Source organism: Aegilops tauschii, chromosome 5, assembly GCF_002575655.3.
Source record: "Aegilops tauschii subsp. strangulata cultivar AL8/78 chromosome 5, Aet v6.0, whole genome shotgun sequence".
NCBI classification, from domain to species: Eukaryota; Viridiplantae; Streptophyta; class Magnoliopsida; order Poales; family Poaceae; genus Aegilops; species Aegilops tauschii.
This window is the reverse complement of record NC_053039.3, coordinates 498,570,144-498,589,280: the sequence shown is the minus strand read 5'-3', so window position 1 is coordinate 498,589,280 and position 19,137 is coordinate 498,570,144. Positions and strand designations below refer to the sequence as shown.

The 19,137-nt window shown below is 46.4% G+C and overlaps 2 protein-coding genes across 2 annotated transcripts; one reads left to right on the top strand and one right to left on the bottom strand.

The window, feature by feature from the left end:
• Positions 1-7,776: 7,776 nt before the first annotated feature.
• On the bottom strand, positions 7,777-9,353 carry LOC109759405 (E3 ubiquitin-protein ligase RSL1). Its single transcript, XM_020318230.4, has 2 exons — positions 8,464-9,353; positions 7,777-8,106 (listed from the first exon to the last, which is right to left on the bottom strand). Exons 1-2 carry the CDS (start codon positions 9,069-9,071, stop codon positions 8,028-8,030), a joined length of 687 nt encoding a protein of 228 aa, XP_020173819.1. The 5' UTR covers positions 9,072-9,353; the 3' UTR covers positions 7,777-8,027.
• Positions 9,354-11,717: 2,364 nt separating this feature from the next.
• On the top strand, positions 11,718-15,154 carry LOC109759400 (protein FAR1-RELATED SEQUENCE 5-like). The gene is made up of 7 exons (XM_020318224.1): positions 11,718-11,746; positions 11,862-12,134; positions 12,555-12,693; positions 12,916-13,606; positions 13,741-14,198; positions 14,299-14,590; positions 14,697-15,154. The coding sequence occupies exons 1-7, from the start codon at positions 11,718-11,720 to the stop codon at positions 15,152-15,154; spliced, it is 2,340 nt and encodes a 779-aa protein (XP_020173813.1).
• Positions 15,155-19,137: the final 3,983 nt, after the last annotated feature.

Here is a 19,137-nt window from a genome sequence, read left to right as displayed (position 1 = left end):
GCGCCAAAGGAAGACGCGTGTGCGAGGCACAGTCGATGGAGTCATATGCACCAGCACAGCCGGTGAAAGTCACGAAAGGAGTCGGTGTAGAGCAACAATCACCATGTGCGAAAGTCGAAGGAGGAGCCGCAAAAGAACGACCAGCACAATCTGCGGAAGACGTCGACGAAGACGACGTCACGAACGGACGAGCACCAAGCACCGAGAGACGATGCATATGCGCGACGGGACCAGTATAAGAAACACCGTCGATAGGCAACTGGGAGCAATGCAAAACCATGGCGCAAAGCAGCCATGCCCAGGTCAACTGACAACGCAGCCTCAAACAGATGGCAGCGGCCACGCACAGATCTCAGCGGTGGCGGACGAACGGCGGCCGGACGGTGACGGAGGCAGACAGCGGCCGGAGGATGCGGGCGTCACCCACGCACGGGTCCTTCCCAAGACAAGCAGCGGCGTACTGCAGCGGCTCGATCTTAGCGGTGGGGGACGGACGGAGAAGTCCTTCGATCGCGCCAGTAACGGGCGGAGGAGTCCTGCGGCGCTCGTGCTCGATCCGTAGTCAGCACGAAGGAGTCCGCCGGCTCGATCTGAGTGCTCGAGGCGAGCGAATCAGATCCGGACGAGGCGGACTGACCGAGATAGGTGGGAGAGAAAACGCGGCGGCGACAGAAACAGCGACAGCCGGCAAGAAGAACACGGCGGCACGGGGAGAGGATCAAGCACGAGTTGCGCGTGCTAAAAAAAACCTAAGCTCTAATACCATGTTAGGAATATGCAACTTGTATTCCCATGGGGGCGTCGATGGCAGGCCTGTCAAGATTGGTGAGTCAGTACCTGCTCTGAAGATGGATTGATGGAAGATGGCGGCGACGACCTATGAGTGCGTCGGACTGGTTGGTACCCCAGACCCGGCATGTGGACCTATGAGTGAGTCAGTACCTCCGGCTTTAGATGTTAGGTTAGGTGAGAAGTCTGGGTATACGACTCACACTTTCTGCACCCCTTCATCAATGGATAGGAGTAGCGACAGAGGTTGGCAAGATCGCAGCTTCAGACATATTAATATATTATTTGTTAAATCTTTATGAATAATTAATAAAGTGGCTGCATGCATCTCCCAGAAGCCTGGGGTCATCCTCCTTTTCTAAAGAAAAAGCTTCTGATGATGTCCAAGATCTCCTCTGGGCCAAAGCCAAGCCATATAAAACCTCGGCCTTGGGATATACCAAAGCTTGCCATAAAATGACTAGCACAGTTTGCACTACGATGAATATAGCATGGTATTATGCCATGTGACCAAACTAAATACCGAGGAAGATACTGAATGATTCTATACACATAAGCTCCGACATTTGCATCATGGTGAAGCTAATTTATCATCACGAACATAATAGCAGAAGGTTCCTTGAATTGTTCTTTTTTTTTAATAATAGAATGGCTCATCATGGATTCTGGCTAGCTAAAACTATGTTACGTACATATTCAGTGGAATTTTCATGAATCTTAATATCACTTTTTCACTATGTCCTCTACATTCATGGTGCAGACTGAAGAATTCTCAGCGTTTACACATGTGGCATGCATGTGTATCATTTAATCCTGCAAGGGGTTCCTGACTGCAAGCCCATCATAAAGTGTCGTCAAATGTTACTTACTCTACCTTTTCTCCTTGTACACCTACACTCCTAAATAACTCCTACACTCTTGGAACTATTTCTTACTCCAGTGTGTCATACAAGCTTGATCCTCTCGGCTAGAGCGCACCATTGTGTGAGTTATATCCATGTAGAGGCAGAAGGTTTTGTTGCTTTACTTCCTCGGAATGAGTGGCATCAAGAAGCATGCTAAGCGTCTCAAGAACAGACGTAGTCCAAGGAGATATTATTGGTGAGGAGAGTGGGAAAGTGGCAGACACAAGAAAAGAACAACCCAAGTAGGATGGCACATCTCTAGCGGGTCCAAGAAACTGCGCCTGGCAAGCTGCGTCCAATAGCTTAGCGGTACAAGTTAATAGAGTTGCACACTACCAAGTTTTTCACATATGTGTTCAATTTCTGGTGCCGAAGATGAGAGCACCTTTCATGTGCTTGTGACTTTTACAAAGGGGAGGGCTTTGTGTATGGCTATGAGAGACGATTGGAATAATCCCGTGCCGGACATATCGGCAACAACACAGTCGTATAGGACCAATACTATGCCTATGCTGAAGGAGGTGATAGACCGATTCAGTGATTATACTACCATCCATGTTGGGTAAAAATCTCCTTGGGCACCCATACAAACCACGTTTACACTGCCTTAAACAATAGTTGGTACTCCGTTCCGTGAAGCGTATACCACGTATGAAGTGAGTGCGTACAGCGGAAAATAATCTACAAAGTAGAAGAGTTTTTCCCATTAAAACCCAAATCATTTCTACATAGCCAAAGGGACCAGAATAAGGCATATGCTCCCACCCTTATTAGCGCTCTCAACTTACTTGAAATGTCATCCAATCAATGACCAAAATATTAGTAACGTACGCGGGCGGATACAAATTAGATGTTATTTGGATGACTGGCCACTTATAATGTGCAAATTTGTACTGAAAAATAGAGGTGGTTGATTGTGACGTCTTCAGAAGATACGCTTTTTTCCTCACCGTCGGATTCTGTCAAGATAAACATCGACACCAGTTTTGTGGAGAGTATTAGCGCTGCTAGCGTGGGGTTGTTGCCCTTTCAGTACGACAACACCACCGCAACTCCTGACAGAATGATGTCGATGTCTCGGATGAACAATTGATGGCCCGGCAACCGGGTGTTGCCAAGAAACCATTGGATATCTATGCGATGCCCTGAGAAGAAACATGTGCCCTGATCCACCGACGTCCCCTGTGATGCCAATGGGTGCATTTCTTGGCAGATTTCTTCAAGTATGCCAGCTTGCTCCCTCGCCCAAGAATAATCTCATTTATTAAGTACTTAGAAGGCACTAGCTACGTCAAGACTAGACCTCAGAACAAAGCCTTATTGTCATTATAATAGGCGTATTATTCTTGTTGTTCTTGTGGCGTCTGTAAGGGGAGTAGAACAAGGAGGCAATAGATAGGGATGAAGTAAAAATGGAACAAAGCATCATATACCCTTGAAAAATAGAAGGGAGCTTCGCATATATGAGGGCATGGTGTAACCTAAACAGAGCAAGTAAATTGATGATGCAATTGACGCACCCAACTATTACTCTTTGGAGAGTACAAGATAGTACCTACAAACTAATTGTGACTTGTTAGAAGAAACTGAATTGCTCTAGAATGAGCCTACTGGCCCCATGCAAGGGCGGTTTATGTTGTTGTTCCTAGTCACATTCACCTCATTTACTTTATACACTGCATAAGAATCCAATTTAATAACGAAGGACAATCTTTTGAACCTACCATTTTTTCCTCTCATGCCCAACTTGGATATATATACGTCATGAGAGTATCACAGGACATAAGTCGACTGCTGCTGGTGGTATTTATTTCTTCTTTAGTCGTGTTACTTTTGTGTACTATTGTAATCCAAACGACCTTCAAGCACCGTAGCATGCCATGGCAATAATAAAGCATGCGATATGTATGCGTGGCAACATCAGGAAGCATACAAAGCAGGCAGCTTCAAACTGTTGTTGATGCACCACAGAGTCCACGTACTCTAATATACAGTGTGCTACTTTGCTGGGTGCATGTCCATATTTTTTTTTTGAGGGAACCATGTCCACTTCTGGATGGAGTCCATTAAGCTGGTGGAGCGTAAATATATTCTAATGCATCATATGACCTAGCCCGGTCTGTGGTGTTGCTTGGCCATTCCACACCCACTCTCTGCTCAGAGCCTCAGAGACCTGTCTGGCTGTTTCGCACTGTTCCTCTGTTGTTCATTAAAATGATATCCTCTGCTGGCTCTTCTAAGATTGTGTGGTGTACTTGGACAACAACATGTTTGGAACCGATCCGACCCAACTTACAAAGAATGCAATCATTATGATCAGCAACAAATTGAATGCCTGCACAGAAAATCATTGAAAATAGTACAACGTAGCTACGACAAAGTCACAAGGAGATTGAGAACGGAACCGATGGACTCACGACGTGAAAGAGGCTTTTGCTACGCAGTTATTCATCTTCCTCTGGTTCTTCCTGCTTCTTGTGAACCTTGCGTTTCTTCCTAGCCACCTCTTATTTGGGTCAACTGCCACAGATGTGTGTCACCAGGCTAGCTACTCACCATGCGTGTGGGTGTGGCACCCATTCCGTTGGCTAGAACTCCAACTGTGACAATGATATTAGCACTCTGCCGATAGGAGGATAGAACACATGCACAAAACTTGGGCGGAAATCTTGGACTACACGATGGTGAATAAGGTGCAGGCAATACTTATTACTCGACCCCCGCCAAAAAAAAAACTTATTACTCATCACCTGTATGGCCGCATCCATGCTGTTACCTTCACATCTGAATACACAATACGTTATGCATGTATCTAGAATTCTGAACTATAAACGAACGAGTCATGCATTGTGATGAATACGCTCCATAATTCTAGTGATCAGAGAGACATGAAGAAAGTTGACGTTCGGAAACTGAATGTGAAGCGGGTTCTACAAAAAAACTTTAATTACAACATAGAAGAGTGAGTAAAAATACATGAGAAGGATCCTATCAGAAGTTGTCTGGTGCCTTCATAGTAAAAATACATGTCATCTAAACAGCTTAGATGCGGAAACAGCAAGTTTGCACATTGTTTGCTTAACGGCACCTCTTATTTTTCTTCCTTATGTTAGAGCTCAAGAACGATATACCCATCGAACTACTATCATTTCTATAGCCTCAGCCGCAGCAGAGTTACGGCAGTAGCAGCAGAGCCATAGAAATGATAGACTTCGGTGGGCGGTCCAATCTGGTTTCGGCAGCAAACTCTTGGCTAGAAGCGAAGACATTATTCTGATTAATAAGCTTAACTTGTACACCCTCTGTAACGAAATATAAGAGCGTTTAGATCACTTTATCTAAATGTTCTTATATTTCTTTATGAAGGAAGTAATTAATTTAGATGATCACCGAGACATGTAGAACGCTGACATTCAGAAGTGAAGGTGACAAAATTTACACAGACACTTTGGAAATGAACATGACATAATTTAAACTACCGTAAAGTGTCTAGTTGTCTGCCTGGACGTTTGTAGCATGCGAGTTCGGTGATGAGGTCAGTTCCTAGTAATACTTTTGTCTTGTTTAAAATCAGGCATGCAGGAGCAACATCCACGGACAGCTAATTGTTGATGTCTTGGATGGCCTGCAGACGAACACAAAAACCTTGTGGCCGGCGCGAAGCAGTCATTGGATCTTAATAGTCCCAGTCTTCTTCCAGAGACATGTGGACCTCCTCAACGTCGTAACATCAGTGCGATTCCAATGGATGCATATGGTGGACGATGTTTTCAGGTAGCTGCTCGAAAGACACGAGCTGAACCATGAAAAAAGAGAATTCTTCTTGACACCGCCCATTCCTAGCTAGCAGCGCCGTCCAAGAATAATCTATGCTACTAGATACTTCAAAGGCAGGAATAGAGCTCAAAATATGTCTGTTCTTGTTCTTCTTATGGCCTGTATAGCAGTGTACGAGATGTGACGTGGATAAAAAGGCAACAGGGTGGTGAAACAGAGTAAGAAATAAAAAAGGAAGAAAGAGTATTATGCACTTGGATAAATAGATGCTGGGGAGCTTCATATATATCAGGGCATGGTGTACCTACAAATAGCGAGCACTGTATCTCAACAACCGCGCTCCTGTCTTTGCATCACTGATGCAATTAACTACTGCATTACCTAGGGAGTACAGTAAAGTACTACAAACAAGTGTCTTTTTCTCGAAAAGTCCTACAAACAAGTGTCTCTGCCAGTTGGTCCATGAAATTGATTTTTACTCAGTGAGAGGAGCCAACTTACTAGTCAAATGGCACATTTATCTGGTTCGTACTGGCCTCCACTTCATGCACGTCAGCACGTGGCTCCAGTTATTGCATCTCTCTGAGCTTGTCTATGCGGTACACAAATACATTATGGTACATGTCAGCCTTGTGGACACCTTATATACATACACACTTTTGCACCCTTGGGATGAGCCCTCGATTAATCGAGCAAAGATATATGACAAGCCCACAACCAAAGAGAAGACACATACACATCAAACATGTACCGTTCTAGCTAGGAATGAGCGGTACCAGGAAAACCCATGGCAGGATTGTCCGAGAACCTAGTTACCGTTGTTTACAGTGTGTTGATCCATGTTTCGTATCTCCTTGGTCTACATCCTGAGATAACAGGAAAACAACTTGACGTAGGAAGAGGCTGACATAGGACGAGGCCATGCATTTTTCCAAGAGCCAGGTGAAGAAATATGGAGCAGGATCATGATGAAGCACTGGTGACACAAAATTGCTTTGATAGCCACCTTTTTCCTAATGTGACGGTAACTATTTGAATGTTCAGTCACGTGGCAAGCATTGACCAGAAGTTGAATGATACCTTGCTTCCATAATTTGAATGTTCATTCGAGTGGTAAACATGGACCAAAAGCATATATATCTAGGATAAAAAGAGTGGATACATAGGAGGACTGTATGAATGGAGTTATGGCGAGGAGCAGTTTAGGGAGCGTTTGGATCGCTTGCCTGTTTACCTTGCTAGGAAAGGCTAGCCTTACTGATGGAGGCGAGCCAAATCGGCTCCTTGGCTCAACAGAAGAAAAGAGCTGGAAACCGCTGGTAACGAGGCAATCTTGCCCAGGAACTGAATCCCACGCTTCCTTGTTGGACCAGGCTAAGCGAGGGCTTGCTCGATAACCAAACGCTTTCTAAATTTCTGATTTATAATTCATCATTTAATGTATTGCTTTATGAACCAAAAAGCAATTCCACTGCGGCATGGTATCATGTACTTATGTGACTAAACTGAATGATTGAGGAATTGATTGAGTGATTCTGCACAGCATGGACATTTGCATCCAAGGTGAAATTAATTTATCACCAAAATATATACTCCTCATATAATATTAGGAAAAAGGTGGCTATCAGAATCGTCAAAGCTCCTTCAGCAGAATAGAGGTGCGAAAGTGCCTTTCTGTATCGTCCACATGTGCATCCAAGGTGTATATTAGAAGATTCCTCATATAATATTATATTTGTAAAATAGAATGACTCATCATGGATCCTGGCTAGCTAGAACCATGTCATTCATATGTTCACTACATAGCCATGAATATGAATCGTCATTCATATGTTCAACTACATAGCAATGAATATGAATCTCATTCATATGTTCAACTACATAGCAATGAATATGAATCTCATTTTCTCCACCATGCATGTCCTCAACATTCATGGTGCAGAATTTTCTGAATTCACATGTGCCATTTAAGTGCATTATTCTGCAAGGGTTTCCTGAATCCATGACTGCAAGCCTTCTCTCATTCTTGTGCACATACACTCTTAAACAACCAGCCGACCACGCAGAAGCTACTCATTGACGATGCTGAAGGAGCCTCTATTCTTCACAAAGATGTTGCACATGTGGACGATAGAGGACGGAGAAATCCACGGGAGAGAGAGAGAGAGGGGGTCCAACAAGCTGTGGGGCTTGTTGAACTGCAGTAGCGCAATGTCATATGTGCGGGACCGGTCCCACCCTAGTGTGATCAATACAAATGATCATTTCTTTGACTACTTTCGGGGGCACATATCCAACAAAATATGCGTTAGATATGATGTGTTGTGACAATTTCACACTTGCTGAAGAACAATGTTTACTCTATCAACAAAAACCTCAGAATCGCATGTAGCAAAAACATTAAGTGTTTCAATTTCTCTAGCACGCACGGACCATATAATACTTCAAAATATTTCTCTAACCCGTATGAGTTTCATAACAGCAAGGCATGTGACACATATATCATAATGGTCACATGCTCACATGTCAACGAGATCATCTTCATCCTCACTCTCATCATTGCTCCTCGTCATCACAAGAACACCCAGCAGACCCCCACTTAGCGCCACATCCATAGCAGAACTGAAAGTCACACCTGTACAATTTTGCAACCATCAATTTTTTAGCCGTCAAGACTTCCATGCAACAATACCACTAAACAATTACTCCACAAAGAAAGCTCCTCTGGTTTGAGGTTAATAAAAAATATCTACACGAAATAACTCAAAAAAGCCATGCATCGTCTCGCCCAGTTTTTTCTTACATATATCTTCATCCCAACAGGGCCTGTCATCCCTATCCCCTGCATTGCTCTGTTAACAAGCTCTTGCTTTTACGGTACCCAGTGATTTTTTAGCTGTTCCGTGTAAATTTCATTGAACGTGGACAAATTTTGGTTGCAATTCTGAGCCCCGCATGCAGCCTCCCGGAGAGAAAGAAGCGCACTATTTACCTGCAGATAATGTGAAGGCAGCCATCTCGTTTGGCCACGGAGAAGTCGCACTTGGGGCACCGCCTCCACTTCTTCTCTCTGGCCATCTCCATCAGCATCAGGTCCTCCCTGCTCCTGTCCCCTCTCTTGTACGCGGCGCAGTCGACGTCCGCGTGCCACCGCACGGCGCACTGGGCGCAGAACAGCCGCCGGCACACCTGGCACTGCGACTGCGTCACGGGCTTCCCACCATCACCCTCCTCGTCGTCGTCGGCCACCATCATCTCCGAGCAGTCGGGGAAGGGGCAGTAGGTCCTGCGCGCGCCGACGAACATGGACTCGCACAGCGCGGCGCACCACCGCTCGAACACGTCGGCCGGGAGCGCGGCGCGGCACAGCTCCGGGTCGAGCCTGCCGCCGCAGGACGCGTCCAGGCACCGCACGGCGGCGGCGGCGCCGGGGCCGGACTCGAGCCTGGCGCGGACGTGGCCCGTGATGCACGCCCCGCAGAAGGCGTGCGCGCAGGCACTGCCGCCGCGGTGGAACTCCGACGGCGCCGTCGGCTCCGCGCAGATGCTGCAGCAGGGATGCTGCTGCGGCGGCGCCTTGCTGCCCGCGGCCTCCGCCATTGGATGGAGGTGCGAAGATTTTGATGCGTCGGCGTTGCTGACGGCTAATGCTAGGCCGCCTCGATCGCTCCGCTACTTGTTAGGCTTTGTTGGGATTTGGTCGTTTTGAAGCGCTTCCTTCCGGAAATTCAGGAGCTTACCTGCTCCTCGAATCTGGACCGGCTGTTCGTTTTTTTGTTTGTTTTTTTTCCTTTTTTCTTTTGAGAAAAATCTGGACCGACTGGTGCAAATGCGATTCGTAACTCGGCTGGTTGGGAAGTTTTGTTTCTCATATGGCCCGTCACTCGGCTCGTTGGTCACGCCCATTTATATTGTCATGGGCCATGTCTCGGGTGGACTTTAAAATGCCCAAATGCGTCCCTTCAGTCACCTTCCAAACTACTCCACCAGCGCACCTAAAAAAAAGAAACTACTCCATCAGCGTCCCTACTATCCCTGGCCTACCGCTCTCATACTCTTTTCTTGCTTTGCTGCTACTAATGGTCCATATATACATGTTTCCCTTCGTCTACATTCATGTGCCACACAAGTTTGATCATCTTAGCCAGAGCACGCTATAGGTACGCCCATGCAGCGGCAGAATTTTGTCTTTCTTCACTTCCTCGGAATGAGCGGCATCAAGAAGCATGTTATGCGTCTCGAGACCTTATGCGGTGGCCTTAGTTAGGTACCACCTTTTCTCAAGAAGTTTTAGCCAAAAATAAACGCCATAGATCAGATGCACCACAATAACTGCATCTGATGGGTACCGAAATATAGGCATCCGTATCTAATGTGTTTAGTTAGGCCCGTCTATATTACACCATCTTAGGTAATAGAATGGTGTGTCGGTCGATATTACCTCACCTGCTTGTTCCTTGCCTCATGATCTTGCCGGTTGTTGACTGTACCTCACCTGCTTGTTCCTTGCCTCATGATCTTGCCGGTTGTTGACTGTACCTCACCTGCACCCCGAGTCGATGATGCAAGTAGCTCACCTCCACATCTACCCAGCCTGGCCATAACGCTTGGCCTGGTCCTCGCCTCTACCGTTGTCCCAACCAAACGACAAGAGGGCACGTATATTGCACATGTTGTACTAAGCATATCTTTGTATGGTACATGTACATAATAATTAATGCATACTGTTTAAAACTCTATGCTAGAAGTGAAATGCTATGTCGATTAATAAGCTTGCAAATTAATTGACGTAGGTTCCTTGTATTTTCTTTTGTGTAATTTAGTATTTGCTTACTGAACACTATAAAGAACCCCACATCCCAAGCGGTGTCTCCAGATATATTATTGTTGATGCTTCACATGCCCAACAGAGGATCCCAAACACCTTGTGCCGCCAAGGGCAAAAGTCACTTTCACATGTTGTGGACAATTCACACTGTGTTTTATTTCGGCAAGACCACTAGCGGTGTCTCCAGACATATTACTATTGATGCTTCACATGCCTAACAGAGGATCCCAAACACCTTGTGCCGTCAAGGGCAAAAGTCACTTTCACATGTTGTGGACAATTCACACTGTGTTATATTTCGGCAAGACTACTAGCGGTGTCTCCAAACATATTACTGTTGATGCTTCACAGTTCACATGCCCAATAGACGATCCCAAGCACCTTGTGCCGCCAAGGGCAAAAGTCACTTTCACATGCTGTGGACAATTCACATTGTGTTTTATTTCGGCAAGACCACTATCTTATTTTTCATTGCAGACTCATCACATAAAAAAATTTAGAAGTATGTTGTGTTAGCTTTGTCTCACGACCTAGTTTTTTTACCATAGTTCGTATTGCAAGTTAATACCATGCCATTGTAGGGACGTGCGATATTTTTGATGCGTCGCCGTTGCTGACGGGTAATGCTAGGCCGCCGCCTCGATCGCTCCGATACTTCTTAGGTTAAATTTTGTTGGGATTTCATCATTTAGAAGCGCTTCCTTCCTGGAATTCAGGAGCTTGCATGCTCCTCGAATCAGAACCAACTGGTGCGAATTCGCGACTTGGATGGGACTGTACCCATATATATCTCTGTCTCGTTGAGGAGTTTTTATTTTGTCATGTGGGCCAGCATTAGATGTTCTATATGATGGTTGCTCAAGCCTATTTTTAGCATCATGGGCATCACTCGAGTGAACTTTTAAAATACCCAAGTGCGTGGCTTCAGGCACCTTCCAAACAACTCCCATCACCGTCCCTCCTATCCCTCCCCCGCCGCTCTTGGATTCTTGCTCACTTTGTTCCTACTACTAATAATGGTCTATATAGACGGACGCGGAGTTATTCCGCGCGAGCTCAGATGAGCTCGTTATCTGGTGCGTTCGAGAGCGCATGGGGATGTGCACCCCGAGGTTATACTATCGCAGGAAAAACGATGGGAAAGTGGTACTGTGTAGAAATACGTATGCGGCAGGCGGGGCTCGTGGGCTTGTCTGTAACATGTGGTGGGACGTCCGTCATCCGACCACCATTTGGGCCGTGGGCTAGAATTGGAGGTTCCATCTGATCCGTGGGACAGAATCTTCGGGAGTACGGTTAGTGGGCTTGGGGGGAAGAACTGAATGCGTATTCCAGGGCCTTCTCCCCAAAATCGACGGCCTCATTCAGTTACGGGCGGCTGGAGAAGTTTGGGCGACGAGCGCCGCCGGCGACCAGCAATGGAGTTCCTGCTGCAGCCAATCCGCGGGTATGTCACACTGCCCTTCCTAGGCCAAACCAAACGCTCATCACACCACCCCCTCCCGTTTATGCTGTTGCGTCCCCTGATGTGCAGATTTGACATGCTTTAATCCTTGTATCAGATCCGCTTTCTTGGAAGAGGCAGGAGAGAGTCTGGTGCCGCCGGTGGTTCCTGAACTGGGCTCTGTGGCGGTGGAGCAGCATGTAGAAGACATGGTGGTCGAGCTGCCAGTGGTGCAGCAGGAGATGTCGTCCCATGTGCACCAATCCGCTAGCGGCCATGCGCAGATTGTGGCTGGACCGGCGTCGGGCGGAGTTAGGTTGGAGAGCTCACCGCCGTCGTCAGAGTTGTCCACTAGGAAAATGACTCCGCGAGCCCCTGGGTGGAACAAGAGGTCAGTTTTGTGCGGTTTAAGTTTAACAGCAGATTACAAATGACATAAGTGTAGTGGTATGACAATTTGATTACTTCTACTGCATTACATGTAATATTTTTGTTGGTGTTGCTTATTTTCTTAGCACCTAGGTAGTTAGCTTTTGTGTGGCGAGCGTGCAGTTAATAAGTCAGACATTGATCTGGTGTCTGTGTGTTTTTTATAGGAAATTTGTGAAATGAAAATCTATGTGATCGTAGAATTATTATCGGTTGGATCAGCAAATGGGACAAAGAAAATTATGAGTCTGCAATTATCGGTAGTTCGTCCTGCTGTAATATTTGTTTTTGCATGCATCCTGGTAGGCCAAGCTGTATGTTGCTGGCAAAGATTGGTTGGTCCTTTTTCTTTTTGAAATGCGTAATAGGCATTCTGTCGCAGGTTGAGGATTGGAGCTGCTGCCCCGAGTAGGCCACCGTGTCCAAACCGCATCAGCGCGTTTGAGAAGGCTGTGCGGGGTTTTGCTGAGAACCCTACGGAGAATGTTATCACACCAGTTACTGGCACAACATTTGACTCGGTGGGAGAGGCTTAGACTTCTACAACTTGTACTCCTATGAGAAGGGGTTCGGTATTCGTTATGGCAAAAGCAGGTTAAATGTGGAGAGGGCCAAATGCATGCAGGAAATAGTTTGTGGTTGCTCGGTGAGTTATATAATTATTTCGTGTAGTAGGACATGCAGGTGAGATGGTTTTCTCTGTGACTTTACTGACTGAATCACTTGGGAAAACATCTGTGTAGGGGAAAGCAGGGGTTGAGAACACAAGATCTTGTCGTTGTGAGTGTCCTGCTCTAATTAGGCTGCTACGAGCTGAGGACAACGGATGGTACATTGCAGAGCATAGGGATACACACAACCACTCCTTGTCGCCTAATTTCAGTGAGACAATGCACTGGCCATCTCACAAACACATCGATGTGTACACCAGAGATCTTGTGAAGCAGCTGAGGCAGAACAATGTGAATTTGGCAAAGGTGTACAGCATCATTGGGGGTTTCTTTGGATTGATGGAGAATGTTCCATTCATGAAGAGGTCATTGCGTAATCTGTGTGGGAAGATAAACAGGGACCATGCAGAAGATGATGTGAAGAAGACAATTGATGTGTTTGCCGAGATAGGGGCTAAAGATCCACACTTCACATACAGGGTTCAATCTGACAACGAGGGGAGGATCAAGAATCTGATGTGGGCAAGCGGGAGCAGTAGGTTGCAGTACTCATTTTTTGGGGATGTCATCACATTTGACACTACTTACCGAACTAACCTGTACGACATGCCATTCGGGTTGTTCGTTGGCGTAAACAACCACTTCCAGAGTGTTATCTTGGCAGGAGTGCTTGTGCGTGATGAAACTGAAGATAGTTTTGTATGGGTTTTCTCCGAATTCCTGCGAATGATGGGTGGCTCTCCACCTGTGACCATACTAACAGGTAATTTCCCTGACATATGTTGTGAAAATAGTAAACAACTTAATGATTGCACTTACCTGATAGCTCTTTAGCTGTGACCATGCTGACAGATTATGTTTATCTGTGCTGATTGAGTTGTGCGTCCTAATTTGCAGATCAGAACCGGGCTATGGAGCTTGCAATCAAGAACGTTATGCCAAACACGACCCACCGGTGGTGCAAGTGGCATGTCCTGAAGAAAGCGAAAGAGTCACTCGGTAGCTTGTACACAAAGAAAAGTGAATTCAGGGCTGAATTTTATAAGGTGATAAATCACATGTTGACTGAAGATGAATTTGAAAAAGGTTGGGAGACGCTGCTGGACAAGTACAAGCTGCGATCTCACCAATACATGACAAACCTATTTGAGATTCGTAGGAAATGGGCAAAACCTTATTTTAAGGGCGTTTTTTGTGCAAAAATGACTAGCACGCAAAGGAGTGAGAGTGCAAACCATATGCTAAAAAATTATGTCCCTCCTGGTTGCCCTATGCACATGTTTGTTCACAAATACATGAGGTTGCAATTCGACCGGGAATCGGAGGAGAACTATGAAGAAAAACGAACGCGAATTGTAAGCTCTTCTTGTCTTTGCAGCTGTCGTTCACAGTTTGATTTCCGATAACAATGTTAATAATTTCAAATATGGGTATGCTTGTGTGCTCTGTCTGCAGGGAAGGCCGTTGCTAAGAGCGAACCTTGCTGTGGAAAGACATGCGAGCAAGATATATACGAGAGCCATGTTTGAACAGTTTAGGCATATACTTTATGAATGTGGACCTTATCAAGTGGAGGAGGTGGAGAAACACCAGACATATATTGCAATCCACAGCGAAGCGGAGAAGAGAGAGAAATGGTGCAAGGTGTCGTACAAGGTTACAATGCTAGATGGGGGCAATGAATTTGACTGCGAGTGTGGACAATTTGCACACATGGGCCTGCTGTGCAGTCATGTGCTCAAGGTCAGCCTCTGATCATATTAGGATAGATTTGACTTGGTCTATGTTGTAGGAAATTCCAAATATTTGTTGTGCTGTGCTTTCGTCCATAATCTTGGCTATGTTGTTTGCAGGTGTTAGATTTATTCGGGTTAAAGAAATACCGGCAAAACATATCGTGAAGCGATGGACAAAAGATGCTAGAGATAAACTTCCAGCTCACCTAGTGCAGTACCAAAAGGATAGCATGAAGAATAATCCATTTTCATATAGGCACTTCACAATGTACATGCACGCGATGGAATTGGTGAGATTAGGGGACACCAGTGTTGATGCATACAACCGTCTGATGGAATTGTTCAAATCTAATTTGACAGTAATGCTACCGTTTGCGGAAGTTAGGGATGGTCTTGGGCTAGAGGACAAGATTGCAGACAAGGGCCTTGCAGTTGATCAGACTAACCATAATGCAATAGTTGGTGGACAACCTACTAACGCAGCGGAGATCAATGCAGATCTTGCGGACAATGACTCTATGTCGAGGACAAGCAACCGTTTGGATGGGCTTCTGGCACCAGCAAAAAGAAAATAGATGGGACGACCGACAACAAGTAGGGAGAAGGCTCCATATGAAGGGATGAGCAAACGTACCAGATTTTGCACAATTTGTCGAAGGCAAGGTCACAAGCGAACAACTTGTCCAGACCGTGGTGATATCCCAAAGCAGCCTCGGAAGGCGGCTAGATGCAAGAACTGTGGTGTCGAAGGCCATCGACGAAACAATTGTCATAAAGCAATGGCTGTAGAACTAGGAGGATGCATGTAAAATGTATTATCCTTTGTAGATTGCAAGGACATGTAGTTTTTGAACTTTTGAAAAATGCTGGAAGTAATCCAATGTTGTCTGTCGTATGCTCTGTATGGTTTGAATGCAGTGCCAGCAGAATCATCTGCTGTTTTTATTGAACGAATTATGTTTTAAAGTCTTTTATTATGAACCATGAAATGTTGCACATAGCAGAGTGGATGATTTATCTTATTTTTCCTCCAAACTGGGGGGAGGAAAAATTCAGGGCGTTCAGGCAAGCGATGCACCGCGTGATGCATGAGCTGGTTAAAACGTGAAGAAAAATTAAGCCGGGCGAAACGTCAGTATGTATAATTTAGTAGGTCTTGTGAGATTGTTATGTCCGTCCAAAATGGGATCCTGGGCTCTCGCCTGGGCTGCAAGTATAAATGATGGTGCTTGAGAGGCCTGGGCATTTGATATAAACCAAAAATTCGGTTTCTACCATTCAGTATTTTTATAAAATCTTCGGTAATCAGTTTATACCGTATTTGCTGAACGTGGAAAAGATTCAGCTGCGTTCCTTGGTTCCTCTTCACCAGCACTCTTATATAGCCTAGCTAACCACGTCCTTGTTTGCTCCTGGCCGAGGTGGGACTAAACTACAAGACGGGAGCGCCGACGCTGCTTTGGTAAGTACGTGCGTGCAAGTATACTACTGCCTCACAACTGAAAAAGAAGCCCACAATAGCTAGTCAGCTTGGGCCTTGCTTGTAGGTCCTCGGTTTAGCCCATGATTTTCTTTTGTCGCGAGCGCTCGCACCTCTCGAGGCTGCCTAGCGCGGGAGCAGATTCTAAAAAAAATAGCGCGGTAGCAGCTCCTTTCGCTGTAGGTTCACGTGCCCTCGCGTATGTTCGGTTTCCAACCCTGATACTACCGAACCGAAGGAATCAAGTTCGGTTAGCAGAGTGAAAAACCGATTTTTTCTGTAGAAACACCAAAAACCGAACTTTCGGTTTTTTCGGTTTCGGCTTCGGTCCGGTGTTCGGTTTATCGGTTTTTATGCCCACCCCTAGTGCTTGATAGCTGGCTGCGCTGCTACCTCGGGGCAGTCGTTCAGTAGGGAAGAGCTTGGGAGGGGGGCACATTGCCGAGCTTGGTGCGCCATGTCTGCTTCAGTTAGCTCAGCTGATGGCTCTGTTCTAACAAGATTCACAATCTTCAAAGCTTTGAGCGGCTCGGATGAGGTTAGTAAACTTTTCTAGCCGTATTTCTGGCTGACGGATCATGTTTATGTTGTTCGAAAAACTAATCTTTCCGTGCGGCATCGTTGGTTTTGCAGGACTCCATCGACAGTCTTGCTTCGGCCGCTAGTGTGAACCAGTTCTTGACTCTATAGTCGGATCTGTCGGATGGTTTCTTTTAGGTATGCAGTACCTTGGCTGTCTACTACTTACTGGTTTGATCTTGTTCTGTGGATCTTGGTGGAAGCAATGTAAGAACAGCATGCCCTGGTGTTTAAAAACAGGGAGTCAGACCCATAGAGCTGGGATCGGAAGCGGATAGTGGTGGTGCACATGCTATAGCCGTATTCAGGGAGGAGGACGCGCTCGAACCTGAAGCCGGTGGCAACGAGGGTTCAGGCGAGCACAACCCTACTGCTGTCAATTGGATTGGCGTCCCGGACCCCGTAGGAGTTGCCGATGGCGATCAGTCTCAGGCGCCAGCGTTGGATGGGGGAGACGACAAGACGGACGACGACGATGAGGAAGAAGTGGATAGTGCGCCAGCTAAGCGCCGACGGTTTGGCTAGCATACGCCAGTATAACTATTAATGGAGTAGCGTAGAGTTGCCTTTAGTGCCGTTTAGCTAAATCTGCATAGCCATCCCTAGTTGCTTATGGTATATTTTGTATAAGAATGAGTGGTATCGTGTTACGTATGTATGGTAGTTGTGTGTGATGGTAATGCAAATATTGAAAGACCATCCGTATGATGACTTCTGTCTAAGTATATTTTAATTATCGACACCCGTGATTAGTGTCGGGGTCCTAGACAATTGCAGGGTGAGCGTGTGACGACCATTTTAATATTCAGCACAGATAGCTGCATGCTGCATGCATGACTGGGAAGAGTACTCTGCATGCATACGTGGGGACCTTTTTCTATTGCTGTGCATGCGGCGCCCGGATGTCGCGCTTTCTGGTGTTGGAAGCAGTAGCAGGAGAAAGATGGGGGGGAGCGGTCCACGGTAAACATCCTCTGTGTTTGTCATTTGTGGCAAGCGGCCCACCGAGCAGATGTAGCTACTGGTCGAGATGTCGTGGTGGTCCCAAAATAGATGTATGGAATTGATTTGAAGCGCAATCTCAGCTAGTAAGTAATGAAAAATGTAAACAGTGAAAACATAAAATCGATTGCTTCGTCGGACACTTAGGAAAACAAAAATTATTGGGGGTGGTGGTGGTGCGCGGGAAACTTCCCCCTAAGCAAGATGAAAAAGAAATATCTATATCCCACTCCATAGCTTGTGACATACAAAACGTTAATTTATTTACCTTCTCTGTAAATTGGTGTCAGAGGTCAGGTGGGCTGGTGGAACCCGGGCAGGCTTTTTTACCACACTGCGGTGCACTGTTGAGGTGCTGCTCATTGCAATCCCCTCCCCACTTCCCCACTACTCAACAGGAAGGAGAAGAGTGAGGTGTGGCTGGGAAACGACCGTAGATCTGGTGGCCGGCCACCGTGAGAAAGCGGCTCAGAGGTGAGTAGCGAGTGCAGACGACTGCACCTCTAATCTGCTCCGCCCTCTCTCACTTATTTCACCATGTTTCTTGCTTGGGGAGCTCAGCTGTGACTTGTGCTCTTCTGTACGGCGTGGTATCTTTGAATGCAGGAGGTGGATGACGACCGATGACACTCCGGGTAGCCGAAAACGACGTAGATCAGTGGATGACGTGGATAACGGCGGCGGATCTAGCCGAAGAAAAAGGAACAAGAAGTGGGGGAGCTTGGCCGTGGTGGTGGCCGGCAATGGTGCGCCCGTGGTGGAGCTTCGGAGGCGCGCAACATACGCGAGCATGTTCGCCACCCCACCGCTCGCAAATATTGGCCCAGTGTTCTACACCATAGCTGTTCCCACTGGAATCGCCGGTCTACTCACAAATCGGTACGCCGGTCCGGTAGATCGCAAGTTCTATGCCTCTCTGCTAGCTAGAGTGAACCCGAGGACGATGACTTCCGTTTTCTTTGATGGTGAAATCAGAAGAATTACTGTGAGGGACGCAGTTAGGATATTTGGTGTGAGTGGTAGAGGTAGGCTAGTGGAGTTTGGAGCGCCGCAGCACAGGTCTGAACTTATGGCCACCATCAGGAAATTCTTGCGGCTTGAAGGAACAGGAGCTGTTAGTGTGCAGGAGTGCCGAGGGGTGATTAGCAGAATCAACCCCTGCTGCATGAACAGAGAGGACACAGTTGCTTTCGTGGTTGCTATGACCATCGTGGTTTGCGCAACATACATGGCTCCCAGGCAGTCAGTTCAAGCCATTCCTGAGGAATCTTGCTGGTGGTTCAAGATCCAACACAGATAGGGTCGTACAACTGGGGGGCGTACTTTTTTGAGAATACTAGGAGGGGTGCAAGGCGGCTGCATGGAGACATAGGATCAGGCATGGACCATTGCATCTTGGGTGGATGCCCACTTTATTTGGACGTGAGTGCTTTTGAAATTAACTTTCTGATCCAATCATTCTCCTGTCCCCTTTTTGTTTTTATGTTCAGAGAAAGC

Bases quoted from the DNA above. Each gene is read 5' to 3' on its own strand.
- LOC109759405 (XM_020318230.4), bottom strand. From the start codon at position 9,071: ATGGCGGAGGCCGCGGGCAGCAAGGCGCCGCCGCAGCAGCATCCCTGC. The intron at 8,107-8,463 runs GTAAATAGTGCG...AAAATTGTACAG, and splicing joins TGCCTTCACATTATCTGCAG to GTGTGACTTTCAGTTCTGCT.
- LOC109759400 (XM_020318224.1), top strand. From the start codon at position 11,718: ATGGAGTTCCTGCTGCAGCCAATCCGCGG. The intron at 12,135-12,554 runs GTCAGTTTTGTG...ATTCTGTCGCAG, and splicing joins GCCCCTGGGTGGAACAAGAG to GTTGAGGATTGGAGCTGCTG. The intron at 14,199-14,298 runs GTAAGCTCTTCT...CTCTGTCTGCAG, and splicing joins AAGAAAAACGAACGCGAATT to GGAAGGCCGTTGCTAAGAGC.